This window comes from Mirounga angustirostris, unplaced genomic scaffold (assembly GCF_029215605.1).
Source record: "Mirounga angustirostris isolate CCGP_5_RB_7025 unplaced genomic scaffold, mMirAng1.0.hap1 SCAF_7, whole genome shotgun sequence".
NCBI classification, from domain to species: Eukaryota; Metazoa; Chordata; class Mammalia; order Carnivora; family Phocidae; genus Mirounga; species Mirounga angustirostris.
In genome coordinates, this window is record NW_026991715.1 from 112,755,898 (window position 1) to 112,782,355 (window position 26,458).

The 26,458-nt window shown below is 52.2% G+C and overlaps 1 protein-coding gene across 1 annotated transcript in view; it reads left to right on the plus strand.

The window, feature by feature from the left end:
- The first annotated feature begins 6,079 nt into the window (after nt 1-6,079).
- The window catches only part of CSF1R (colony stimulating factor 1 receptor), a 30,279-nt gene continuing 9,900 nt past the window's right edge, over nt 6,080-26,458 (plus strand). The window contains exons 1-10 of the mRNA XM_045902934.2: nt 6,080-6,281; nt 10,517-10,774; nt 11,217-11,501; nt 13,209-13,345; nt 14,006-14,165; nt 17,675-17,861; nt 20,468-20,583; nt 20,782-20,902; nt 20,993-21,180; nt 22,903-23,018. Of these exons, the coding sequence (XP_045758890.1) occupies nt 6,233-6,281; nt 10,517-10,774; nt 11,217-11,501; nt 13,209-13,345; nt 14,006-14,165; nt 17,675-17,861; nt 20,468-20,583; nt 20,782-20,902; nt 20,993-21,180; nt 22,903-23,018 (1,617 nt within the window). The 5' untranslated portion in view covers nt 6,080-6,232. The remainder of the gene's footprint in view (nt 6,282-10,516; nt 10,775-11,216; nt 11,502-13,208; nt 13,346-14,005; nt 14,166-17,674; nt 17,862-20,467; nt 20,584-20,781; nt 20,903-20,992; nt 21,181-22,902; nt 23,019-26,458) is intronic.

Genomic DNA, 26,458 nt, shown 5'->3' on the forward strand with positions numbered 1-26,458 from the left:
GAGAGTGCATGAGCAGGGGGAGGGGCAGAGGGACAAGCAGATTCCCCACTCAGTGGGGAGCCGACTCTGGGCTGAATCCCAGGACCCTGAGATCATGACCTGAGCTGAAGGCAGATGCTTAACCCAGCTGAGCCACCCAGGTGCAACCTAGTTATTTGTGGTTTTTATTTTATTTTATTTTAATTTCCCAGAATATAGCAATCTTGGTGAATGTTCCATGTGCCCTAAAGAAGAATGTGTATTCTGCTACAGTTAAGTGGATTACTCTATAAATATCAATTAGGCCAAGTTGGTTTATGGCTTTGTTCAGGTCTACATCCTTACTGTTTTCTCTCTACCTGTACTATTTATTATGGAGAGAGAAGTGTCGCCAGAGATTTGTCTGTCTGTTCTTTCAGTTCCATCGGTTTTGTTTCCTATATTTTGAAGCTCTGCTCTTACTGAGGTGCACATACATTTAGAATCATTACGTCATCTTGGATAACTGACTCCTTTGTCATTATGTAATATCCTTCATTATCCTGAGAAGTGTTCCTTATTCAGAAGTCTACTTTGTCTGACATCAGTGTAACACACCAGCACTCTTTTTGATTATTGTTTACATGGGATATCTTTTTCCATCCTTTTACACATATCTTGTCTATGTCGTTATATTTAAAGTGGGTTTCTTGTAGAAAGCAAATCGCTGGAGATTGTTTTTTGATCCATTCTGACAGTATCTGCCTTCAATTGGTATATTTAGGCTGCTTACATATAGGAGACTGGCTTACATGTAAGGTAATAAGACAAATCTATCATCTTGTTAGACGTTTCTATTTGTTTCAGCTGGTCTTTCCTTCCTACTCTTTTTCCTTCTTTGGATTAATTGAGCATATTTTATGACTCTATTATGACTCTATTTTATCTCCACTGTTGTCTTACAACGTATACCTTTTAAACAATTTTAGTGGTTATTCCAGGTTTAAAATATGCATCTTTGATTGATCAAAACCTGCCTGCAAATCATATTATTGTGCTCCAAATATAGTATAAGGGCCTTACAAGAGTATACTTGCATATCTTCTATAATATCGCTGTCCTACATTGTACTTCTGCAGAGGCCATACGCATATAATACGTGGCTATTACATCTGCCTTAAGTCAGCCCACACCCAGCCCGCACTTGTGTTTGTAAGTCAGGTCTTATGGGAACACAGCTACGGTCAATACCTGGGCTGTCATCCACGGCTGCTTCTGCGCTCTGTGGCCGCGTTGAGCGGTTGCCACCCAAACTGAAAGGCTCACAAAATCTAAAATATACACTATCTGGTTCTTTACCAAAAAAAAAAAAAAAATTCCCCAATGTCTGCTTTAGACAGTCTGTTATCTTCTTGGGCAACTAAAAACAAAATAAAAGCCTTTTTTATATTTTCCTTGATTTTTTCATTTCCAGCTTGTTTTTATGTGTCTATCCAAGTTCTCTCTGGTATCATATTCTTGCCTAAAGAACTTCCCTTAACATTTTTTTTCTTTTGTAGTGTTGGCCTCCTGGCAATGAATTTTATGGTTTTGCTTTTCTAAGAAAGTCTATATCCCTTCTTCTTTTTTTTTTAAATTGAGGTAAAATTCATATAACATGAACTTAAACATCAACTACTTCAATGTACAATTCAGTGACATTTAGTGCACTCACAATGTTGTGCAACCATCTCCTCTGTCTAGTTGGGAGACATTCTCATCACCCCAAAAGGGAACACTCTCCCCATCTAGCAGTCATTCCCCGTTCCCTCCTCCCTGCAGCTCCTGGCAACCACCAGTCAGCTTTCCGTCTCTGTGGACTGATGGATTCTAGATGTTTCATATAAATGTAGTCATACCATATGTGATTTTGTGTCTGGCTTCCTTCACTCAGCATAATGTTTTTGAGGTTCATGCATGTTGTAACATTTATCAGTGCTCATTCTCTCTTTTTTTATTATTATTATTATTATTATTTTTTAGTAATCTCTGCAACCAATGTGGGGCTCGAACTCACAGCCCTGAGATCAAGAGTCTTATGCTCTTCCGACAGAGCCAACCAGGTGCCCCTCATTCTCTTTATGGCTGAATAACATTCCATTGTATGGAGATGCCACACTTTTGTCTATCCATTTATCAACTGTTCCCACCTTTTAGTTATTGTGAATACTGCTGTGTTAAACATTCGTGTGCAAGTATTTGCTCAAATTCCTGTTTTTAATTCTTTCGGATATGCCTACGAGTGGAATTGCTGGGTCATGTGGTAATTCTGTGTTTAACATCTTTTTAAAGCTTTATTTATTTGTTTGAGAGAGAAAGAGAGAATGCATGAGCTGAGGCAGGGGCAGAGGGAGAGAGAGAATCCTCAAGCAGAGTCCCTGCTGAGCACGGGGCTCGATCCCAGAACCCTAGATCATGACCTGAGCCGAAGTCAAGAGTCGGCCACTCAACTGACTGAGCCACCCAGGCGCCCCTGTGTTTAACTTTTTGAGGAACTATCAAACTGATTACCACAGCAGCTACACCATTTTATATTCTCACCAGCTATGCACAAGGGTTCACTTTTCTGCACATCATTCACTTGTTATTTTCTGATTTTTCAGTTATGGACAACCTAATTGGTGTGAGGCGGTATCTCATTGTGGTTTTGATTTGCATTTCCCTGATGATTAATGATGTTGAGCATCTTTTCATGCTCAGTGGTCATTCATACATCTTCTTTTTTTTTTTTTTAAGATTTTATTTATTTATTTGAGAGAGAGAGAATGAGAGAGAGCAAGTACATGAGAGGGGGAGGGTCAGAGGGAGAAGCAGACCCCCTGCCGAGCAGGGAGCCCGATGCGGGACTCGATCCAGGGACTCCCGGATCATGACCTGAGCCGAAGGCAGACGCTTAACGACTGAGCCACCCAGGCACCCCATTCGTACATCTTCTTTGGAGAAATATATACTCAACTTTTTTGCTCACTTTTAATTGAGTTGTTTGCCTTTTTGTTCATGAGTTAGAAGAGATACATATATTCTAGAGATCTAATCTTTATCATACATGTGATTTGCAAATATTTTCTCCCGTTCCGTGTGTTGTCTTTTTATTCTCTTGATAATGTCCTTTGAAGCACCAAAATGTTTCATTTTGATGGAATCGAACTTACTGACTTTTTCTTTGGTTGCTTGCACTTCTGATGACATAGCTAAGAGACCGTTTCCATGCCCAGGTTATGAATATTTACCCTTATGTTTTCTTCTAAGAGTTTTTTAGTTTTAGCTTTTATATTTAAGTCTTTGATCCTTTATAATTTTTATATATGGTGGGAAGGATCTAAATTCATTCTTTTGCATGTGGATATCCAGTTCTTTTAACACGATTTGTTGAAAAGATTGTTCTTTCCACATTAATGTTCTGGGCACCTTTGTTGAAAATCAATTAACCATAAGTGTAAAGGTTTATTTCTGGACTTTCAATTTTATTCTGTTGATCTATATACCTATCCTTATGCCAATACCACACTGTTTTGATATCTGTCGCTTTGTAGTAAGTTTTGAAACTGGGAAGTGTGACTCCTCCAACTTTGTTCTTTTTTAAGATTGTTTGGTCCACTTGGAGTCTCTTGAAATTCCATATGAATTTGAGAATCAGCTTTTCCATTTCTGAGAAAATGACCACTGGGCTTTTAATAGGGACTGCATGGAATCTGCAGATCACTTTGGGGAGGATTGCCATCTTTACAATATTAAATATTCCAATCCATGAACACAAGATGTCTTTCCATTTATTTACTCTTCTTAATTTCTTTCAGCAGTGTTTTGTGGTTTGCAGGGCATATCATATGCCTTGCATCCTTTTGGTTAAAGTTATTCCCAAGTATTTTTATTCATTTTGGTGTTATTGTAAATAAAATAATTTTTTAAACCACCTTTTTGGATTGCTCATGGCTACTGTATAGAAATAAAATTGAGTTTTGTGTGTTGATCTTGTACCCGGCAACTTTGCTTAAAACCCATAGATTCTTTAGGATTTTTCTTTTTTTTTTAAAAAAAGATTTTGTTTATTTATTCATGAGAGACAGAGAGAGAGACAGAGGCAGAGGGAGAAGCAGGCTCCCCGCAGAGCAGGGAGCCCGATGCAGGACTCGATCCCAGGACCCTGGGATCATGACCTGAGCCGAAGGCAGACGCTTAACCGACTGAGCCACCCAGGCATCCCAGGATTTTTCTATACATAGATTATGTCATCTGTGAAGAGAGATAGTTTTACCTCCTCCTTTTGAATTTGGATACTTGTTTTTCTTTGTGATTCCTCTGCCTAGAACTTCTAGTACAGTGTTGAAAAGAAGCAGTGAAAGTGGTATCCTTGTCTTGTTCCTGACTTAAGGGGAGAAGCTTTCAATCTTTCACCATTGAGTTAGCTGTGAGTTTTTCATCTACAGTTTTTTTTTTTTTTAAGATTTTATTTATTTATTTGACAGAGAGAGAGCACAAGCAGGGGGAGCGGCAGGCAGAGGGAGAGGGAGAAGCAGGTTCCCCGCTGAGCAGGGAGCCCAATGTGGGGCTCGATCCCAGGACCCGGGGATCATGACCTGAGCTGAAGGCAGACACTTAACCAACTGAGTCACCCAGGCACCCCTCATCTACGTTTTTAATCATGTTAAAGATGTTGCCTTATATTCCTAGTTTGTTGGTTTCTTTTTTTAAATCATAAATTTTGTCAAAGGTTTTTTTCTGCATCAATTGGGATGATCACATGGGTTGTTTTTTTTTTCACTCGATCAATGTAGTGTTTTAGACCGATTTTCATGTGTTGAACCGTCTTCACATTTTGGGGATGAGTCTCACTTGGCCACTCACTGTAAGGTGCTGTTGGATTTGGCTGGCTAGCATTTTGCTGAGCATGTTTGCATCTATGTTCATGTTCATCAGGGACACTGATCTGTAGTTTTATTTTCTCGTGATGTCTCTATCTGGCTTTAATATTAAGGTAATGCTGTCTTCATAGAATGAGTTGATAAGTGTTCTTTCCTCTTCTATTTTTTGAATGAGTTTGAGAAGAATTGAGGTTAATTCTTTAAGTATTTTGTAGAATTTACCAGTGAAGCCATCTGGTCGTGGGGTTTTCTTTGTTGGGAGGTTTTTGTATATTGATTTAATCTCCTTACTAGTTATAAGTCTATTCAGATTTTCAATTTCTTCTTGAGTCAGTTTTTGTTGGTATTCATGGTTACTTGAGGTTCAAAACACTTACCTGAAAAAAAATGTATATATAAAACATATTACATATACCCGAGTACATGGAAAGACTAGTCATTTTCCTGGATTGATGTTATATTGGAATTTTTTTAGTTTTAAGACGTAACTTTACAACCATGTCGTTGAGAAATAGGAAAATACTAAGGGAATCCGTTAAAAGGGGTAAAAGCAATTGACTCCAAGAAAGGAAGGGGCAGAGGAATTCTAATTTTCTGAAGAAATATAGCAGCACAATTAGACTCTTTGTAAAAACAAACAAGCAAATAACTTAATTAAGTGATGTAAAAAGAGTTCTACAACCAAGCTGTCTAGATCCAAACCCCACGTCTGCCATTCGGTAGCCCTTTAACTATGGGTAAGTTTAAGGTGTTTGATCTCTCTGAGCCTCAGTTTTTCCATTTGCGAAATGGGAATGGCAGTAGTACCCATTACAGAAAGGTTCTACAGGAACTGGAAGAAGCAGTGAATGTAAAGGGCTTCACTGCAGAGTGTCCTGGAAATAGAAGCGTCTTGCTTCCATCATCAGGCTCTCCCAGACCAAACTAACTTTCCTTTTGGCTGAGCCAGAGCTGTCTGGTCACCCTGGAGAGTCCCCCATTTGTGCTACTGACTGACTGCCTGACCTTAGGCATGTCTCTTCTCCCAGGATCCTTTGGAGGTGGCTTCAGAAGGGCCCTAATCTTAACCAGCTCCCCCAGGCTCAGGCTGGCCCTGTCCCAGACTCTAACCTCTCCCCCTGGGGGTCATGGCTTTGTTTTCTTCTAAAGACCCAAGATTTCCAAACTCTGTGGTTGCCTTGCCTAGCTAAAAGGGGAAGAAGGGGATCAGCCCAAGAAGGAGGAGGAGGAAGAGGAAAACAAGAGAAACAGCCAGTACAGCAGAGAGGAACGTGTGCCCAGCGGTCCTGGTCCCTGCAGAGCTAGGAGCTGAGACCCCAGTGCCTTGCCCACCCCTCAGCCCTGCATCAACCTGCCACCTCCCCACTGAGGCCATGGGCCCAGGGGCTCTGCTGGTCCTGCTGGGGGCGACAACTTGGCACGGTAAGAGCAAAACAGGGGACTCTGTGGGTTGGAGGGGATGAATGACAACAGAGAAGGCCCCTGTGCAAGGACCCCATAAGCCCCTGCTTCTCCCTGGGTATCCCCGCTCTGGACCGCAGGTTTGCAGGTGTCTGCTTTGGAGAGGCAGTGGAGGGAAAAGAGGGTGTGGGTGGGGGGGAAGTAGCCAGGACGGCTGCAGATCTGTTCCAGCTCAGAGGTTGACTTACCATGTGTCCTGAACAAGCCCCTGATGCCCCGGGGCTTCGGTGGCTACATCTATTCAATGGCAGGTGTTGGGGGCAGAGGTGAGCTGCACTAAAGCATGCTCTTCAAACTCTGCTCTGCAGATGGGTTCCCTGGGGATCTTGTTACAATGCTCATTCTGACTCAGTAGGTCCCAGGGGCAAAGTGAGAGTCTGCATTTCTAACAAGCTCCTAGGAGATGCTGATGCGGCTGGTCCAGACCTACAGCTCTCTAGGAGGCCCTAGAGAGCTCCTGATGGCTCTGCCAGCTCTCTGCTTGTAGCCGCAGAGAGCAGGCTAGACCCAACTTGGAGGGGCCTGAGGGGGCAGCAGTCATTCCTTGGGAAGCTTGGGTAAGGGGCTGGAAGGGGAGATGAGAGGGTAGCCTCTCTGGCTCAGGGCTCAAGTGAGGTGAATTTGGGAGGAGAGTAAAGGAGGACTAGAGGAGGGCCTGCGGGGAGGACAGTGCTGGTCTCCCTGGCCAGAGTGCTCCCAGACGCAGGCTGCCGGGCCTCAGCCCAGGGAGCTGTGTGGCAGACCCCGTTCCGCCTCCAACTCTGGTAGCAGCAGATCTGGTGTAGCTCCAATCCAGGAAGGTGCCTCACTGGGGGTGAGGGGCTGGCTGCTTGGCTTGTAGCTACAGTTTTATTTTACCACATGCTTATTTGGAGGGATCTTGGGCCAGGATGGGGATGGGGTGGGGTGGGGTGGGAAGGCAGCCTCAGCTCTGGCCTCCCCATAGTGCTGGGGCTGCAGGACCCTGGGGAGTAGGTGCATCTGGTCCCCGATGAGGAGATGGCCCGCCGAAGGTCTTTTTGTGGCCCAGTCAATCTCTCTGGGCTTGAGTGTCTGTTCTTTGTTACTGAGATGTAATTTACATACAGTAAAATGCACAGATTCTTAAGTATACAGTCTGATGAGGTTTGACAAATGCATATGCTTGTGTACCCACCATCCCAACGAAGATAGAAACTATTCCCCTCTCTCCAGAAAGTCCCATGAGTTTTATTTCACTGCCTTCTCCTATTTTCCTGCCCAGCACCTGCCTGTGGGGCACTGTTGGGGGGTGGGAGGATTGTCCAGCATCTAGACCCAGAAGAAAGAAAAGATAGGAGGCAGCAGGCTAGAAGCCTCAGGTTTCAGCCCAACAGACCAGTGGTGAGAGAGTGGGGGTGCAGGGGCGGCCGTGAGGGAGTCAAGGGCCAGGCTCTGAATACCCTAGAGATGGGCCAAGATCCTGGGCTGAGGAGGGGGCTATGTCCCGGGTCTTGGTGTGCAGTATGGAGGGGACATTGAGGGAGAGGAGTGGAGGTTGGGCCACATCCTGGGAGCTGAGATGAGAGACAGGCACAGAAGGGGACCTTGGTCAGTGTCTGCCAAGCCCCAGCCCCCACACCAAGGAGGACGGGCCTGAGCAGGCTTTCTCTTCCTGCCAGCCAAACCAGCAGGGGGAAGTTAGGGGCAGAAGTTGAGGGTGTCAGCCTGGCCCTGCGTGAATATCCGGGACAACAAGACACAACAAAACAGGACACATTTCTCTGACCACATTTCCAGGAGGCTGAGACAAGGGCTAGAGGGCCAGGGCAGGGAAGGGGAAGGAGAAGGCGCTGCTGAGACCGGGTGGGTGCAAAGCAGAACACAGCGAGAATCACAGAATCCGAGACCTCAGATAGTACACAGACTGTGACCTTGAAAAGTTAAAAACTTTAGGGGTGCCTGGGTGGGTCAGGCAGTTAAGCATCTGATTCTTGATCTCAGCTCAGGTCTTGATCTCAGGGTCGTGAGTTCAAGCCCCATGCTGAGCTCCACGCTGGGCGTGGAGCCTACTTAAAAAAAAAAACAACAAAAAACCGAAAGTTAAAAACTTTAGATATCAGAGTGTCAGGACCAGAAGGGGGGGTTAGAAATGTCGCAACTGAAGCAGTAGCCCAGGGCAAGGGCAGTGGACCGAACCTGGGGCCGCTCTCACCTTACTGAATCCTCCCAGGACCTCCCAGGTGGAAAGGGACTATTCCCAGGGGAAGGAAGAGTAGCCTGAGAGTCAGAGAGGGTAAGCAAACTACCCAGCGTAAAAGGGAGAACCAAGTATCAGCCCGTGTGGGTGTGACTCCACAGTCCAAGCTCTTCCCTGGGGTCAAACCCCAGCTGGGCCCCCCCCCCCCCATGGCTGCAGCTGCAATAAGTCAGCCCCAGCTCTGCTGGGATTTGCCGACAGCCAGCCAGAAAGGACGCTGCCCTTCTCCCTGGTGGTCATGTGGCGCAGGAGGGATACGAGCCTCAGGGGCTGGCCTTGGCGGTATTCACCAGTTCCCTCAACGCTTTATGCTCATCAGAAGCTCAGGCAGCGAGGCAACCACCTCGAGATGGGTCTAACATCAAAACACTAACAAAGCCATCCTGAAATAATTCGACAAAGAAGATCTTTCCAATTCTGGAGTCTATGGGGGGGATGGGGTGGAAAAACCCACTTCGGGCACTTCTGTGCAGGCCAGTGGAGAACCCTGAATTCAGCTGATGCCCTGGGGGCAGCAGTGACCAGGCCCGTCACTGGAGTAGAGCGGTCGGATTCATTAGGGGCACCCCGTTGGTCAGTGGCAGAGCTAGGCCCTGCAGCCCAGAACGTTCCAGTGTGCAGCAGGTGGCACTCCCTCTCCTGGGGGTCCCTCCGTTGGAGAGGGGGCGGTAGCCAGGAGGGCCAGGAAACAGAAGTGAGAACATCCCTGGGAGGAGGGCTGCAGGCCGAGCAGAAACTGGGGGCCGGGCTGGACACCAGCAATGTGCTTCCGCCCACACGGGCTCGGGGGGGCGCCTGGCCGCCCCTCCAAGGCCTTGAATCAGTTCTCACTTCCCTCCTTTGCCCCTATTTTAGGCCTGGAAAAGTGCTGACACGGCAGAGGCGCTGGGCCTTCTTCCCGGAGGGCCTGATACGGGTTTCAAGTTCTCTTTTCTCCTTCAAGAAAATTTTCCTTAAAAGAGATTGGCTTCCTAGTAAACACAGAGGTGGTGGTGTGCTGGCCTAGAAGGCCGACCGGCCCTTACTGAGTGTTTATTTGGTGACAGATGAGGTTCCAAAGGCTTTCTTTTTTTTTTTAAGATTTTATTTATTTATTTGAGAGAGAGAGAGAATGAGAGACCGAGAGCATGAGAGGGAGGAGGGTCAGAGGGAGAAGCAGACTCCCTGCCGAGCAGGGAGCCCGATGCAGGACTCGATCCTGGGACTCCAGGATCATGACCTGAGCCGAAGGCAGTCGCTTAACCAACTGAGCCACCCAGGCGCCCCATCCAAAGGCTTTCCATGCACTTAAACCTCCTGGCATCCCGATAAATGTGTACAATTATGGCCCCCATTTTATAGGTGGGGGCAACTGAGGCACAGAGCCTCTGAACCGTCCCACTGCGCTGCAGAGCAGATGTCCAGTGGTGGGAGTGGGCCCAACACAAGACTCCCAGAACCCTTCTAACTCTGCTGGGCCAAGATCCTACGACCCTTCTCTTCTTCCTCATATAAATCAAATTGGAGGACTTTGCCACGAACATTCCACTCCTTTGTTTTTTCCTTTGCTTGTTTGATCTCCCTGCTTCGAGCCAGGCCCTGGGTTTGGCACTAGGGATACAGCCCATTTTGTACATGGGGCCGAAGGGGTCCACCCGTGGGGAGAATGTTGCAGTCACAGCTGAGAAGACTGAGGCGGGAGGCTGGGGGAGACCCGTGGAACAGCAGCTGACTGGGTGCTGAGAAAGCTCCCGGTGCCCGCTTCTCAGAGGACGGGGCTGCTGGACATCAGTCCCTCCCTGAGCAGCTTGGAGGTGGGGGGCTGAGCAAATGGCAAAGAGGGCCAGGACTTGCTCAAGGTGATCCCCAGTCACAGCTGAACCCCAGCACCACGGGTCTCCTGCCAGGAGGATCTCAGAGGCTAGGATCATCAGACCAGGGAGGGTCTCCTCAGGGCTCACTCCTGTCTGTCTGCTATTCACCGCCCCCCCCCCACCAGTTCAAGGAGTCCCAGTGATAGAACCCAGAGGCCCTGAGCTCGTCGTGGAGCCAGGCACAACGGTGACCCTGCGATGTGTGGGCAACGGCAGTGTGGAATGGGATGGCCCCATCTTCCCCCATTGGAACCTGGACACTGATGCCCCCAGCAGCATCCTGACCACGAATAACGCCACCTTCCTAAACACCGGGACCTATCGCTGCACTGAGCCTGGAAGCCCCCTGGGGGGCAGTGCCACCATCCACCTCTATGTCAAAGGTGAGGACTCTGGGCGCACTCCCAAGAGGCCTGGCCCAACAGGCTCCGCCAGGAGTGGGCAAGAGGGCTGGGCCCTAGTATTAACAAGCATAATAAAGCAGCTCCACATTGACTGAGTGCCTGCCCTTGACAAAGACCAGCGACAGTGCCTCCGATTTAATGTAGTTCTCACAGTAACCCTGTGACGTAGGTGCCACGATTATGCCCGTTTTCCAGAGGCTCAGACAGGTTGAGTCATTTGCCCAAAGTCACACAGCACCAAGCCGGAGGGCTGAACCCTGGCTCTAGCGCCCCCACCCTGAAGCATCCGTGGAGCTACTCTGGCGTGGTGTGGACCTCGGGCAAACGATCAGCTTCTCTGAGCCTCCCTGTCACCAGTGTCCAGGGACCGCTTGGCCTGGTGGAGGGAGGGCAGTTGTAACCCCGGACCCCTCTACCCCAGACCCTGTTCGGCCTTGGAAGGTGCTGGCCCAGGAAGTGACAGTGATGGAGGGCCAAGACGCACTGCTGCCCTGCCTGCTCACCGACCCCGCGTTGGAGGCAGGCGTCTCGCTAATGCGGGTGCGAGGCCGGCCCGTCATGCGCCAGACCAACTATTCCTTCTCGCCCTGGTACGGCTTCACCATCCACAAGGCGCAGTTCACTGAGAGCCACGGCTACCAATGCAGTGCTCGAGTAGGCAGCAGTATGGTAACATCCACGAGCATCTGGCTCAAAGTGCAGAAAGGTGCGTGGGGCTGGGAGGGACAGGCCAGGGTGGAGGGCAGGGACAGAGAGATGGCAGACATGAGAGCCCCGGCAGGGCCCAGGCCTGATGGGGAGCAACGGGCTGTCCCTCCTCTTTCACTTCTTCCTTCCAGTTGCACCATGGTCATCCGCAGGGCGCCTGCGGGGGCAAAACAAGCAAGGTGTGCGGGGCACAGAGAGACAGCCCAGGATCGTCTCAGCTCATGAGACACACTATGCAAATCATTCCACAAGGGGATAGGAGAGGGTGGGGGGGCGCTCTCTGAGACAGTGACATTTTAGTCGAACTGAACTGGGAATGATGGGAAGCAGGTGGCCGTGAAAGCTCTGCTTCCGCAGAGGAAACAGCAGGTACGAAGTCATGAGGTGGATACAGGCTCTGACTGTTCCAGGAATGGAATGAGGGCCCAAAGCTGTCCCACATGGATTTCCACTCAGTGCCGGCCCACTGCTGGGTGCTGGGCACAAGCAGGTGGGGCGGTGAGCCAAGTGATGGGAAGGTGGGGGTGGATGCACGCGACAGCTCTCACCGTGGGGGTGACAATGGTGGTGAGGTCTCCCTCCTCTCCCCCTTGCTCCAGCTAGGCTAGTGTACCAGATTCTGGTTTCTGGAAGGCCTGGTGTGAATACGCAGGACCCCAGGCTTGACACCTGGCTTGAGACAGGACTCAGGTCCCTGCACCGAGGGCCAGGGTCACAGCCACATGGCTGGCAACAATGCCCTGGGCTCTGAAGCCATGAAACCTGTTCAGGAAGTCACAGGACCCCACCATGTGGGCAGAGGGGGCCATTAGGTCTCTTTCCCCCGCACTCCAGCTGACAGGGCCATGGGCCCTCGTTCTGCCGGGATCCCCTCGGTGACCTTGGATGAGGCCCTTAGTGTCTCTGGGCCTTGAGAAACTGGATTAGATCATCTTTCAACACCAGCAATAGCCATGAACTTGAATTCAACGCCCACTCTGCGTCAGGCACTGTACTAGCCACTGGGGATATCACCATCTTCTAGGGGGAGACAGAACAGAGAGCAAATAACACGCCGACTGTGATCCACAAGAACCCGCACCGGAGAAAGCTGGATGTGTGTGGGCTGGGGGAGACTCATTCAGCTGACTGGTCACAATAGGCTTCTCGGAGCGAAAGATCCGGAGGATGAAAGCGGCCGCCAGCTCACGGTGTGGAAGGAAAAGCACTCCGGGCGGGGGGGGCCCGTGTGCAGTCTGTGTGGCGGGAAGGCCGGTGCGGCTGCAGAGGGGCCGTGAGCACGAGGCGGCAGGTGCTCCGGTGGTCAGCAACGGGCGGGGCTTGCATCCCAAGAGTGATGGGAAGCCACTGGATATGGGCCCAGGAGCGCACGTGATCCAATCCACGTTCTCAAGAGCTCCCTCGGGCTGCTGCGAGGAGTCTGCCTCGTGCGGGGGCCAGAGGGGAAGTGGGGGCCTTGCAGGCGGCTGTTGCAGGCGCCCAGAGCAGAGAACAGGTTGAGACTGGGGAGAGGTGTGGTGACGAAGGGGACTGGACTTCTCAGAGTCTGTTTCAAAGACACGACGTGCTGTCTGAGGCCTCCAGGCTGCCTCCCAGGATTTGCGAAGGGAGCGTGGTGGGGGCCCCAGCCAGTTTCTGGCCTGTGGCAGGGAGCCGAGTGACAGCTCAGGCCTGAGTGTTCATGGGTCGCTTCCCCTGGCCTCAGTCATCCCAGGGCCCCCGACCTTGATGCTGGAGCCTCCAGAGCTGGTACGGATTCAGGGAGAGACTGCCAAGATCGTGTGCTCAGCCAGGAACGTTGACGTTAACTTTGACGTCTTCCTCCAACACGGAGACACCAAGGTCAGTCCATGGGGAGACAGCAGGGTGAAGGGTGCCCAACCTCCCAGAACACCAGGCCCCGCAGGATGGAGCCCCAGCCCCGCTACCAGCTGGCTCTCTGGACTGAGGGCACGGCCCAGGCCCTAAGATTTCACTGCCCGTCAATAGCTGATTCAGAACCAGGACTTGGGCTCATGTCACTGATTCTTGTGCGGGGGAGAGAGGTGGTACTCTACCCCCTTGACCCATGACCTTTGTCCCAGCCTGTAGATAAGAGCCAGAGGTCAGTTCACTTCTGACTTAGCAAGGGGTTCCTTGGCCACCTCGAAGCCCAACAATATAAAAGCCATTTCAGAAAGACTAGGAAAGAGGGAAGCAGGGGGAGTATCCCCCAAAGGGAATGGCATTGGGCTGCTTCTAAGAGCTCCTTCCTGCACCACTGTGCCCTACTATGTGCTGGCCACAACCCTACCCCCATTTACATGCAATAGCTTACTGTTCTTCGCTACAACCCTAGGAGCGTGGGCTGGTGTTAGTCCCATTTTACAGATGAGGACACTGAGTTCAGTCCCTTGCCCAAGGAAAGGCAGTTAGTAATCTTTAAAGGCTGACGATTTGAACCCAGAGTTTTCTCATCCCTAAACAACATTGGTCTCCCATTTTCATTCCTTCTGGCTACAGCTCACAATCCCTCAGCAATCCGACTTCCAAGGCAACCAGTACCAAAAAGTCCTGGCCCTCGAGCTCGATCACGTAAGCTTCCAAGATGCCGGCAACTACTCCTGCGTGGCCACCAATGTCCGAGGCATCAACTCCACCTCCATGGTCTTCCGGGTGGTAGGTGAGCATCAGGGCGACAGGGGAGGGTTGCCAGGGATCCCGGGGCAAGCGAGTGTGTGAGAGGATTGGGAAGGAGGGAGCTGATGGCGGACAACGAGGAGACACTGTTAAGAACACCTGCACGCGCCTCCCCTTATCCTGGGCCTGGCGAGGGAGCCCCACCGCTGGGACCCCTCCCAGATCCTTCCCCAGAATCCTTCACTCCCTTCCTGGAGCTCCTACAGTGCATTACTGCATTTTGTTTTGTGACTGGCGTCCAGGAGCTCCCTATTAGACTGCTGTTCACGCCTTCATTCATCCCCCCATGCCTGCAACACCCATGCCACACGGACGCAAGAGCAGACAACGCTCACCCAGGGAGATCATGCAGGAGGCACGGGGTGTCCTGGGAACACCAAGGGGGACCCCCTAACCCTGGCTTGGACAAAGTGGTCTAAGCTAAGCCCCAAAGAATGGAGGTAGGTTAGCGCGGCAGAAGGATGGGAAAGGAAGGGCAATAGCACAGCTTGTGGACGGCCCAAAGGGAAAGAGAGCAGAGAGCGTCTGAGACGTGGAGAGAAGCTGGCAACGGCGGGGATGTGAGTGGTGCGACAAGGGGCCAGAGAGAAGCAGGGATGGAGGCAGCATCCAGACGGTAAAACGGGCGGGTGGCTTGCAGCCTATCCTGTTGGGAAGTCACTGAGAGTTTAAGAGAGAGTGACGGGATCAGAGTGCGTGGAGGGGTACATCGTGGTGGCAGCATCGCACCCCAACCTGGCTCCGCCAGTGACTGGCACGTTACTTACTGCAAGACGGGGATACCGACAATACTGGCAGTCGCTGTCTCGTGGGATTGTTGTGAGAGTGCAGTGAATCTATCATCGACCTACCTACCCACCTACCCACCCACTCTGGCTGCCTGAGTGTGCACAGGAGACGTCGTCTGAAAGGCCAGTCCGATGCCCTGTGCATTGGATGGGAGATCCGAGGCTGGACAGGCTAAGTGGGAATTTCTCACGGTCAAGACAGGCTGAGTGATTTCGGTCTGGCCACGCCTCGTGTGCTCAATGTTAGGGGAGGCAGAGGGGCGCCGGGGAGAGCACGCGTGCGCCTCACCCCCCGGAGAGCAGCCACACTGCTCGAGGCTCGCGGTCACCATGAGCTCCGCGGGGTGGGGGGGCCCGTCCTGCGCCGGGAGCTGTGCGGGGTGAAGGAGGAGAGGAGCACATCAAGTTGTCCCCAGTGGTGGGTTCCTAGTGCACGGGTATGGCAGTCACTCGGTGTGTGCGTCCGTGCGCGCCCCTGGTCAGACACTGCTCTGGAGGCCGAGGACGCAGCTGCAAACACGGAGGCCCCTGCGCACGGGAAGCTGGCGCTCCAGCTGGGGAAAGACAAGCAACGAGCGACATAAATTCTGGAAACCAAATCAGTTCTATAGGGTTTGCCATTTAAGATAGGGTGTCCTCAAGGAAGGTCTCACTGGTCAGCTGCCGTGTGAGCCATGGCTTGGAGCTGGCGAAGGGGTAAGCCACGCAGATGCATGGCAGCACAGAGCTCCGGGCAGAGGGCGAGCGGGACTGTGCTCGCCACATGCAAGGAACAAGTCAGCCAGCATGGCCGGGGGCGGGGGGGGGGCCTCCGGAGGAAGAGTGGTACAAGGGGAGGTCAGAGAGGTGAGCAGGAGAGGTGGCAGATTCCCCAGGGCCCTGGAAGCCAATGTAAGGACTTGGGTCTTTTCCCCTTGAGAGAGATGGGGTGCCATTGGAGAGTCTGAGTAAAGGAGTGTGACACCATCTGACTGGCATGTAATAAGATTTAACATGGCTTTCTGGTGCTGTGTGGAGGGTAGAAGCAGGGGGACAAGGTAGGAGGCTACAGCGATTGTCCAAGCTAGAGGTGACGATGGCTTGATTAGGGTGGTGGTGGAGGTGGTGGGAGAATGGATGGAGGATGGATAGACAGATAGATGGCTGAGGGCAAGAGAGAGAAGAGGACAAAAGCCTTGCCCTAAAAGCTCACAGATTGGTTGGACAGAGAGGATGGTTACCCAAAGGGAGAAGCAGATGCAGGAAGTAGTATGGATGTGGTGCCTAATGAATGTGTAGACTATAAGGGCCGCAGGAGTCCAGGGAGGGAGAGCTCCCTGTGGCCTGGCCTGTGGGTGGATACCCCCTGATAGGGATGAACCTTGAAGGATGAGAAGGATTTAAATAGAAAAGAGGAAGAGGACACATGGCTCCTGGTGGAGGAAAGGCCTTGAACAAAACCTCCAATGTAGGAATGACTGTGGTGTGTTGGTGTGTTCAGGGGATGTTAGGAGACCCAGATGGGTAGAGTAGTGTGTGTGTGTGTGTGTGTGTGTGTGTGTGTGTGTGTGTGTAGGAAGAGGGGGCTGGCTAGATGGGCATAAGGAGGAGACTTGATTGAGCCTTGAATGCCGCTCTGTATGGTGGAGACAATAGGGACCCATAAGCTTTGGAGCAGGTATATCACAGGGTAGAAGAATAAATTTTAGATTTCATAGAATTGAGTAAGGAGAGGAACCCTTAGAGATCATATAATCCAGGGCTTTTTGCAAAGTCTTGGGGACTTAAGAAAGCATTTCAGGGGCTTCCATGAGAGGTATGGAGAGGCTGAGTGAATGGGAATTCCTACCATAGCTCCTTTGCCGGAGATTCAACCAGATCAACTGATTTTAATTCATGCAAGATTTAATTCGAAGAAACTAGTCAGGACTTTTTCAGGCATAGGTACAGAAATCAACTAGAGCTGGCCTAATCACAAGAGGATTTTTATCGGCCTTATAGCTAAAAAGCTCATGGATATGAGCTTCGGGTAAATTGGATCTAGGTGTTCAGTTGATGTGGACAAGAACCTGTTGCTTCTCACCTCTACATCTCAGCTCCACATTTTTCTTGTGGACCCTTGCAGCATCAGGCTTGACAACCCCAGTGGATTTGGGGCTTCTCCTTTCCCAGAGCTCCAGCAAAAATCATGGAAATAAGTGTCATAGGACCCATGGGCTCATGTGCCTACCCCAAACCTCTCACTGGTCCAAAGGGGACATAGTACTTTGGCTGGCTGGCCTGGCTCACATGCTCCCCTTAGAGCTGGATGTGGGAGCTTCACTGCCTGAACTGTTAGCAGGAGAAGGGGAAATGGGTAAGGAGGTCCAGAAAAAAACCAGCAGACTTTAATTTTTTGCCACTGAAAAAGTTTCAAAAAATTATAACAACACAAATATATTCAATCTCTTTGTTATATAAATAAGGATAGAGGTACCAAGGAGGAGAGGAATTTGTCCAGGTTCTCCTAGGGACTCAGCAAAGAGAAGAGTTTGGGATTCTGTGGGGCAGTGGTGGGAAGAGAGGTGTCTGAGGGTGAGTCTCGGTTAGGGGTGGGGGCTTTACACAGTAGGCACTCAGGAAGGCTCCAGCTGAATGCCTGAATCAATGGGTAGATCACCAAATGAGCAAACAAACGGAGACGTCTTTCCACTAATGCCCGATCTGTATGTGTTCTGCTTTCCAGAGAGTGCCTACTTGAACTTGACCTCTGAACAGAACCTCCTCCAGGAGGTGACCGTGGGTGAGAAGGTCAATCTCCAAGTCAAGGTGGAGGCCTACCCGGGCCTGCAAGGTTTTAACTGGACCTACCTGGGACCTTTCTCTGACCACCAGCCCAAGCTCAATTTTGTCATGATGAAGGACACATACAGGTACAGCCTATCAGCTCCCATCTGGAGAGCCCCATAGCCAGAAGGGAAATGCTTCAGCCAGGAGGCAGGACACTGACTGGGTCATGTCTCAACCTTGCTGGTGACCTGGAGTAAATCCCTTCCCCTTTCTGGGTCTCAATTTCCCTGACGATAGAACCTCAATATCAGTCATCCGTGTTTGAGACGTCGACAAAATTGGCTTGCCCCTCTGTCCCACATCCATGGGAAATCCAACGCCCTCCTCAAGAGTTCTACCATTTCTTGGAACGTGCATTCTCATGCTCACTCAAGAGCCCTTAACCCCATTCAATCTCTTCTTTCATGGCCAATCCAAATGTAGAAGACATGCTCCATGATTTCTACTCCTAGATACACTCCTAATACTGATGGCACAGGGAATCTGCCACATACCCGGGTTTGGGGGATAGAGAGAATTAACATCACACGATCACAGATACATCAAAAGTTCTTTAGGGGCCTGTGGTCACCCACCCCTGAGAATTTCTCACTCATTCTTCTCCACAGACTCAAAATGCTTTTCATAAAGTGCCATCCGACTCTATCTCCTTGTTCCTCCCTTCTCTCCACTTCCAGAATCTGGCTTATCTCACAGGCACAGCATGTTAGAAGTTTATTTCCTGTCTCCTTACGTCCTCAGAGTGTTACTTGCCCCTCCAAAGTGGCCTCACTTTGGTAGTCTACTACATAAGAGAGTCTCCTCCACAGAAGGAACACCGATACCATGTGCTAAAACAATAGCTTCTTTACCCACTTGTGTTTGAACGAGAGCACAGCACTCAAGGACAGCAAGCTTGTGCTATGCGTGCAACCCGTCCCCCTCCCACACTCTTGACAGACATCGCTAATCCCTGTTGAGCTCTTTCCTGCAGGGTCCGAATGCAGCCTGCGAGTCCTTCTTAACACAGTCTCCCAGCCAGTATTTTCATCATCACTGACTCAGGAGAGGAGATGTGTTTGCCATTATTTGGGGATTTGCTAGATATTTGCTAGGTAATCCCTTAGCCATCTTCCAAGTCCAGAACTCTCTGGGGTTCTCTTCCTAGCTCCTGAAGCCCAGACCTCATGAATGCCTGGCCTCCAGCTTGCCAATTGTCAGAATCAAAACAGAACAAAATGTTCAACAGGACAAAAATGTTTCCTTGTCCTCATTTTTCTCCTCCCAGTTCCCTTCTCATCTATTCTGGTCAGGATTTCTAGCTTCCCCTTGTCTAAAGCAGAAGTTCTGAATCTGGAGTCTATAGACCCCTGGGAGGGGGGTTGGTCCATGGACAGGTTTCAGGGGTCCATATGCAACAGGGACATTGCAGAAAGAAATCATGGAAATCCCCCAAAACACAGTAGTGTGGGGCCATTGGGCACAGGGCAGATAAGCCCGGGCACCAAACAGCCACCAAATTTAGCTCATGTGATGGGTGTGTTCATAATGGTGGCATTGAGTCATGCAAAAAAGTTAAATTCTTTCCACTTAAGAGGTAGATGTGTAGAGGGGTTCTGTATGCCAAAGGTCCAGCTGAATGAGATTGCCCTTTGAATACCATGGGTATTAGTTTGGTATAATTTATAATTATATGCTATAATCTATTTTTAAAAAAACTTATTTATTACCTAAACCATACATGTCCATTATGGACAAATGCTAAAATAGAGCTTAAGAAAAGAAAAAAAATGAAAAATTACCTGGAATCAGCTGAGGATAATTTATGTTGTCCGCATCTGTCTCCGGGTCTTTTCTGTAACAGAGGTCACCGTTAAACTGAGTAGCTACAATGAGTCGGGCTCTGTGTCAATCACCCTGAATGTATGCCCCTTTAATCTTAAGGCCAAGCCTGTGAATTAATACCATTGGTGTTACCCTCATAGAAAAGGAAGCAAAGATCAGAGAAGTTAAGTACTTGTCTAAGATCACACAGCTAAGACAGACAGCACGAGAACTTGAACCCTGGTTTCTGTAGCCCCATGGCTACTTCTTGCCTCTCATCCCTCTCACAGTCCCTCCTGGCAGGGTTGGTGCTTTAGGAACCGCAGCTAACCTGGGGGCTGGTGTTTTGAGCAGGGACTGCTTAGCCCAATGACGATGGTGAAAGTAGGTACATACAGTGGGAGCTTGTGATGTGCCTCCCAGTGTCAGCACTTCACAGACATCATTTCTATTAAACCTCGGAACAAAACCACTTTACAAATGAGAGGAGAAGGGACGCTGGGGTGGCTCAGTCGGTTAAATGTCTGCCTTCGGCTCAGGTCATGAACTTAAGATCCTGGGATCGAGCCCTGCATCAGGCTCCTGGCTAAGTGGGGAGTCTGCTTCTCCCTCTGCCTGCCGCTCCCCCTGCTTGTGCTCGCTCTCTCTCTGACAAATGAATAAATAGAATCTTAAAAAATGAGAGAAGCAATTAAGGAAATTGGGTTGGTGGTTTCCCATGTCTTAATGGCACTCAGCCTGGGTCCCTGGCTCAGCCAAGGCCTTTGCATCCTGGACACTTTACCAAAAATAAAACAAAGCCCTTTCAAAGGTTGTCTGAGCCCACTGTCTTGCGGGGCCGTACGAGGACTGGGTTCATGCCAGACGACTTGCCCCTCTTGTGCAGGTACACGTCTATCCTCTCCCTGCCTCGCCTGAAGCCCTCGGAGGCCGGTCGCTACTCCTTCCTGGCCAGAAACACTGGAAGCGAGCATTCTCTGACCTTTGAGCTCACGCTGCGCTGTGAGTGATGGGGCAGGTGGGCGCGCAGGGGGTTGGTGGGGGGAGTACTGGGGACTAAGGTGCCTGGGGCTGCCTGTATGTCCCTGAGGCTGGCGGATGGGCAATGGAGGGAAAGCAGCTCAGTGCAGGGTGGGCAGACAGGGACTTGGGGCCTCTGGGGCTGATCCCTCCTTCTTCCACCCCTCTTTTACTCCTCAGACCCCCCAGAGGTAAGGGTCACGTGGGCCGTCATCAATGGCTCTGACGCCCTGCTCTGTGAGGCCTCCGGGTACCCCCAGCCCAATGTGACATGGCTGGAGTGCAGGAGCCACACGGATAGGTAGGTGGCTCTACTCGTCCTCTCCACCCCAGGCTGAGGGGCCGAACGGCGGGGCGTCCTGAAGCTCTAAGCCACACTCTGCTCTTCCAGGTGTGATGAGGCCCAAGAGCTGGTCCCAGAGGACGCACACTCGGAGGTGCTGAGCCGGGAGCCCTTCCACAAGGTGATCGTCCATAGCCTGCGGGCCATGGGGACGTTGGAACACAACCGGACTTACGAGTGCCGGGCCCTCAACAGCGTGGGGAACAGCTCCCAGGCCTTCAGGCCCATCTCTATAGGTGAGCCTTCACCCCTCCCGGGCCAGGTTGGGAGGTGGGCCCAGGAAACTGTCCCCGCCCCAGGGAGCCTGGCAGCCAGGGCCTAAGTGCCAGAGTGGAGCAGATCCCAGCCATACCGAGTTCCACCTCTCTGGGTCCAGCTGCAGCCGCCTCCCGACCGAAGGTCTCCTGAAGAGGCCAGGCAGAGGAGTCTAGGACCCATGGGACTAGAAGCAGGGAGGAGAGGAGCAGAGGGAGAAAGCAGCCTGAAGCGTGGCTTCATCTGGCCCCTCTGCTCTTACTCCGGCATTCGAACTCCCCCGTGAACGCACAAGTATGTATTTGGCATGAGCTGCGTGCCGGGCGCTCACTCAGTGCAGGGGAGCACTGCGTCCATGGAGCTTGGAGCCTGGGGGAAGAGACAGGCCAACCGTCCCCCCGGGTCAGCCCCAACAGCCTCCTCCATTCCTCTCGGACTCTCTTCCCTCCAGAGACATGGTCCTATCCATTCGGGGCCACTGTCCCCAGGCGGGGCTGATGGCCAGCCCCGGGCACTGACTTGGGCTGCGTCCGTTCAGAGGAAGGCGTGCCTTCCCTGTGTGGCACAAAGACTCCAGCTGCCTGAGTGAGAGAGGCCCACAGCTGCGGGGACCCACAGCACCTTCCAGCAACCGGGACTCAGCACCACTGTGTGCCAGGCCCTGACCAGACTCTCTGGGCAGGCAGCACCGAGTGGGAGCCTCTGCCTGGCTCCGAGGCGGCCCCACAGGGGCCTCGGAGCAGCTGAGACCAGGGCCAGACCCCACACGAGCCACCTGTGGCAGCCTGTCTCGGGGCCGGGGGTCCGATATTAAACATGCCAAACGGATGTTTCACTGAGAGCTTACTCTGTGCCAGGTGCTGTGCTGAGCACCTTACAGTTGTTAGCTCAGTGAGCTCACACGGCCCTAGGAGGCTAGCACTATTTTCCTTCCCACTTGGGAGACGATGGACCAGAGGTTTAGGGAGAAGTCACACATTCGATGTCACACGCCTCCTAAGTGGCAGAGGTGAGATTTGGCCTCAGACCCACACTGTTGATCTGGGCAAGATGATGGACACTGTGTCCTTCAAACATATTGAAAGAAGTAAGGATATTGATCTGGAGGAGGAGACCCAGGGGCCATTGGTCAAGCTTTCCGACCCTCCGAAGGCCTGTGTGGTTCCAAGGGGCGCTCGGGGGAGCAGCGGGGAAACGCTGGGAGGGCAGATTTCAGCCTAACTTCTGGGTCTTTCTGTCTGAGCTGCCTGAAGGTGTAGGGGGTGAATGCCCATCACTGGGGTATGTGTGTGGTGTGCATCTGTTTGTGTGTGTGGCGTGTGCATCTGTGTGTGTGTATGTGTGAGCACAAGCCACAGCTGGGCACTGGCACAAGCCTCTGCCGCAGAGCGCCTCGCATTGGCAGGAGGGGGTACTGCGCGACCTGAGGGGCTCCCCATTGGCAGAGGTTGTGACTGTGGGCGGGGCTTGGGCTGCGCATGAGCAGACCCGGAGGGGCTGTCGTCCCGGCCCCTGGCTGGGGGAGGGTCTATAGGAAGACTCTGAGGCTCTGGGGGCTTCCAGGTGAAGACTCTTGGTTCAGTCAACGGGCATTTATTGAGCACCTACTGTGTTCCAGACAATGCAGTGGCCTGATCTCAGTGGTGGCAGGAGGGCTTGGAGGCCCCGCTGCAGGCTCACTCCTCTGCCCCCCACCCTTGCAGGAGCCCACACGCAGCTCCCCGACGAGCCGCTCTTCACGCCCGTGTTGGTCACCTGCATGTCCATCATGGCCTTGTTGCTGCTATTGCTCATGCTGCTTTTCTACAAGTACAAGCAGGTGAGCCTGGGTAGGGCGGGGGTGGGGGCGTCCAGGCACCTGAACCAGCCCGACCCTGGCACGGGGCCACCCGGTTGCGAGGATCCACCCTGTAGCCCCCGAGAACCCACTCGTTCTGTCAGCCATTCAGCCAACAGCTCTTTAGTGGGCACCAACTGTATGCCAACGTGAGCGGCTGGGCGCCGAGTGAGCCAGAACTCGGAGGATCTGAGGCTCTCCCCCTTGTGGGGCTCACTGTCTAGAGCAGCGATGGTTGCAGAAAAGTGAGGGTGCGGATTACAGAGCAAAAGATGCAGTGGGGAGAGGGGTGGGGTCTTCCGGAGAGCGGGAACATGGGGTCCTGTCCCCGCGCGGGGAGGGGGATGCAAGCACACAGAGAGGGCATCACGGGGCCAGGCCTGTGTCTCAGGTCAGGCGGTGGGCGGTCTAGTGGAGGAGGAAGGCTTGACCATCATCATCCTCTTCATTAGTTATTATTCACTGAAGCTGCCATTGAGTTCTCAGTCAGCTTTAGCAACTTAAGAGGCATTTTCCTGAAGCCTGTTACTCACATCCTCTCGTTGAATGCCCGCAACGATCACAGTATGTGGATAGCATCGCTAACCCCATTTTACAGAGCTGGAGGCTGAGATTCTGAGAGGCGGAGGCAGCTGCCCTTGCCTACAGCTGGTCAGTGGCAGAGGCTGGGTTTTAAGAAGCCATGTTTTTAGCCATTATGTGAAACACTGAGTCATCCGATCTTACCCTCATGACAACCTGGAAGCAGGGACTGAAGCAGTCAGTATTTTACAGTAAGGAAACTGAGGGCTGGCAAGGGTGAAGAACCTGCCCAAGGATCCCAGGTGCCTCCCACGTGACAGCCTCAGGCCTCTGCCACCTGCCTAGCTGCCTTCCTACACAAAAGATGGAGTCCATTGTCCCTGGCGGGGAAGGGAGCCTGCTTGGAGAAGGTGGTAGGCATGGAGGGGACAGATCTTAGAGAATGGGGGGTGCAGCAAAGGGAGACAAGACTCAGGGAAATGGTATCTCTGGGGGAGAGGGTAATGTGAACAAAGGGGAGGGCGGGATGGGGGGAGACCAAGGCAAGTTCCAGAAATATTGATGTTTGGAAGAGGAGGCAGATTGGGGGTCCAAGGAGTTGGGCCCCATCCTGTAGGCTCAGAGCCATCAGGAGGTTCAAACAAGGGAGCAATGTGATTTAGGGGTGAATAGCCCACCTTGTGGGTCTCCTCTGCATCTTCTCTTCTGCACCCCTGCCTTAGGGGTTTTAGTATCAGAAGAGGACTTAGTGTGGATGGGATGTGGGGGCCCATGGGGGCAGCTCTCATGCTCACACCAGCACCCAGAAGAGGCAGCTCTGAATGCAGCCTCCAAGAAACGAAGGTCCTGGGTCAAGACTTCAGGGATCTGGGTCCAGCTCCAAAACTGTTTTGCCCTGTGACCTTGGCTGACTCACTGCCCACTCTGATCCTCAGTTTCCCCACCTGTACCATGGGACTGGTCACAGTCTTCCTCCTCTGACATTCCACAAGCCTATGGATAGTCTGGTTTAAGAGCCAGGGGTTGGGAGTTGGACAGATGAGGCTCCTGCCTCTGCCAGTCTCCAGCTATTGTAACTCTGGGGAAGTTGGGGCTGTCTCTGTCTCTGTTTCTCCATCTGTGAAATGGGTTTAATAATGGTGGCCACCCCACCAGGCTGTCATGAGGATTCAATGACAGACCGCATGGAGGGGATTTAGCAGGGTGCTGGGCACAGACAGCGCTCAGGATGGACCCTGCACGCCTTTGCTCTAGGAAGAAGCTGACTGGGGAACCTGAGTTAGCTCATGCATCTTGGGATTATAGGAGTGTCTGAAGTTGGGCATCTCCTTGACTACATACCCACAGTGGTTGTCGGGCCTTGCTCACCCACCTCTATGGACAGGCCTTAACTCATTCTTGTGAGTTCCTTCTCTGAGCAGCTCTGACTATTGCAAGCTTCTTCCTTTTACAGAGCTGAAAATTGCCTCCCAGTCAGTGCCCCACAGAGCTGCCTCCTCAGCCCAGAGGCTCTGCAGAGATTCCAGAGAAGGCCCAGTTCCCTCTCCAGCCCCTTCTACCTTTAGATGCCCAGCCCCCTTGGCCAGTTTTGGTTTGGGGACACCTTACCTTCTCTCCATGGGACCATTTTTGGAACATGTGGTCCCAGCCACCTCATTTCCCATCCAGGAAATGTAACTGCCCCCGAACCCATCCGAGGCCAAGAAAAGGAGGGCATCCCGTGGGACAAGACCTTGAGAGGTCAAGATGGTCATGCCCTTGCCTCTAGGCCCTCCGTCCAATTCCCCTCTGCTTTGCCCCATGGGGTTCTGAGCTTTGCCTCTGCACTGGGGACTCTGCCTGGCCCGGCCTCACTGCCTGGGCCTGCGGTGAGGGGTGGCTCTGGCTGGGGGGAAGGGTTGGTTCTGCCTCAGGGCTGAGTCATCACCTTCCTGGCCCCCAGAGAGACCACAAGGGGGGCCAAAGGGGGGAGGAGAAAAGGGCAGGAGTCAGCAGGCTGGAAGGAGGAAGGACACAAGGAGGAAAGGATGAGGTAGGGAGGCACGAAGGCTGGGATTCTGGAGTCAGAACTGAGCTCTGGGACCTGGAGGCCGACTGGGGCCAGGCGGGAGGGTCCCCAAGGTTTCCAGTGGGAAGTGTTGAGGTCGCTACCTTCCTAAGACAGAGAACATCCAGAAGCCTAGAACCATCAGGCCTAGATGGGGAGGGTCACAGGACTGGGATGTCTCCCTGCCCATCTCAGTCGCCAAGGGGAAGTTGGGGTGAGCCTGGGCCTGGGCCTGTTATAAGGAGTGAGATGACTCATGCTGAGCGTGCCGCCCGGTGCCCTACTCAGGGAGCACTGCTTCCTATCGGGACAACTGCTACCGTTAGGAAACCTGGCCGAGGGTGGCCCGTCCCAACTTCCCTGTAAGGGCTCTCCTTCAGAGGAAACCCCTCCAGGTAGAAGCCCTGGGTAGCCAAGGTGGTACAGAAGCAGAGCTGCTGGCTGCCTTCCAGGATGGGGCAGGGATGCTGGAGGCGCAGGGGGAGGCAGGGGAGAGCTGTGTCTTCCTCCAGGTAGAGTCTGGGATTCAGAGACCTGAGATCCAGCCAGATGACCTCTTCTTCCTTTGACCACCCCCCTCCCTTTCCCCAGTATCCCCTGTCTGGCTGGGGGCCGGGCAGCACTGGGGAGGGGGCTGACTCAGGCCCAGCTGCAGGGGCCAGAAGAAGAAGTGGTGAGGAGAAAAAAACAGCTTTGGCCACAGAAACCCCTGGAGATGGAAATGGCTGGGGGAGGTCAAGGAACCCCCTCCTGGCTTTCTCTCCATGTTTAGGGTTGGGAAGGCACCCACACGCGGGGCTTGAATCCTGCATGACTCAGGAGCTTCCTCCTTTGATCCCGCTTCAGACTCTTC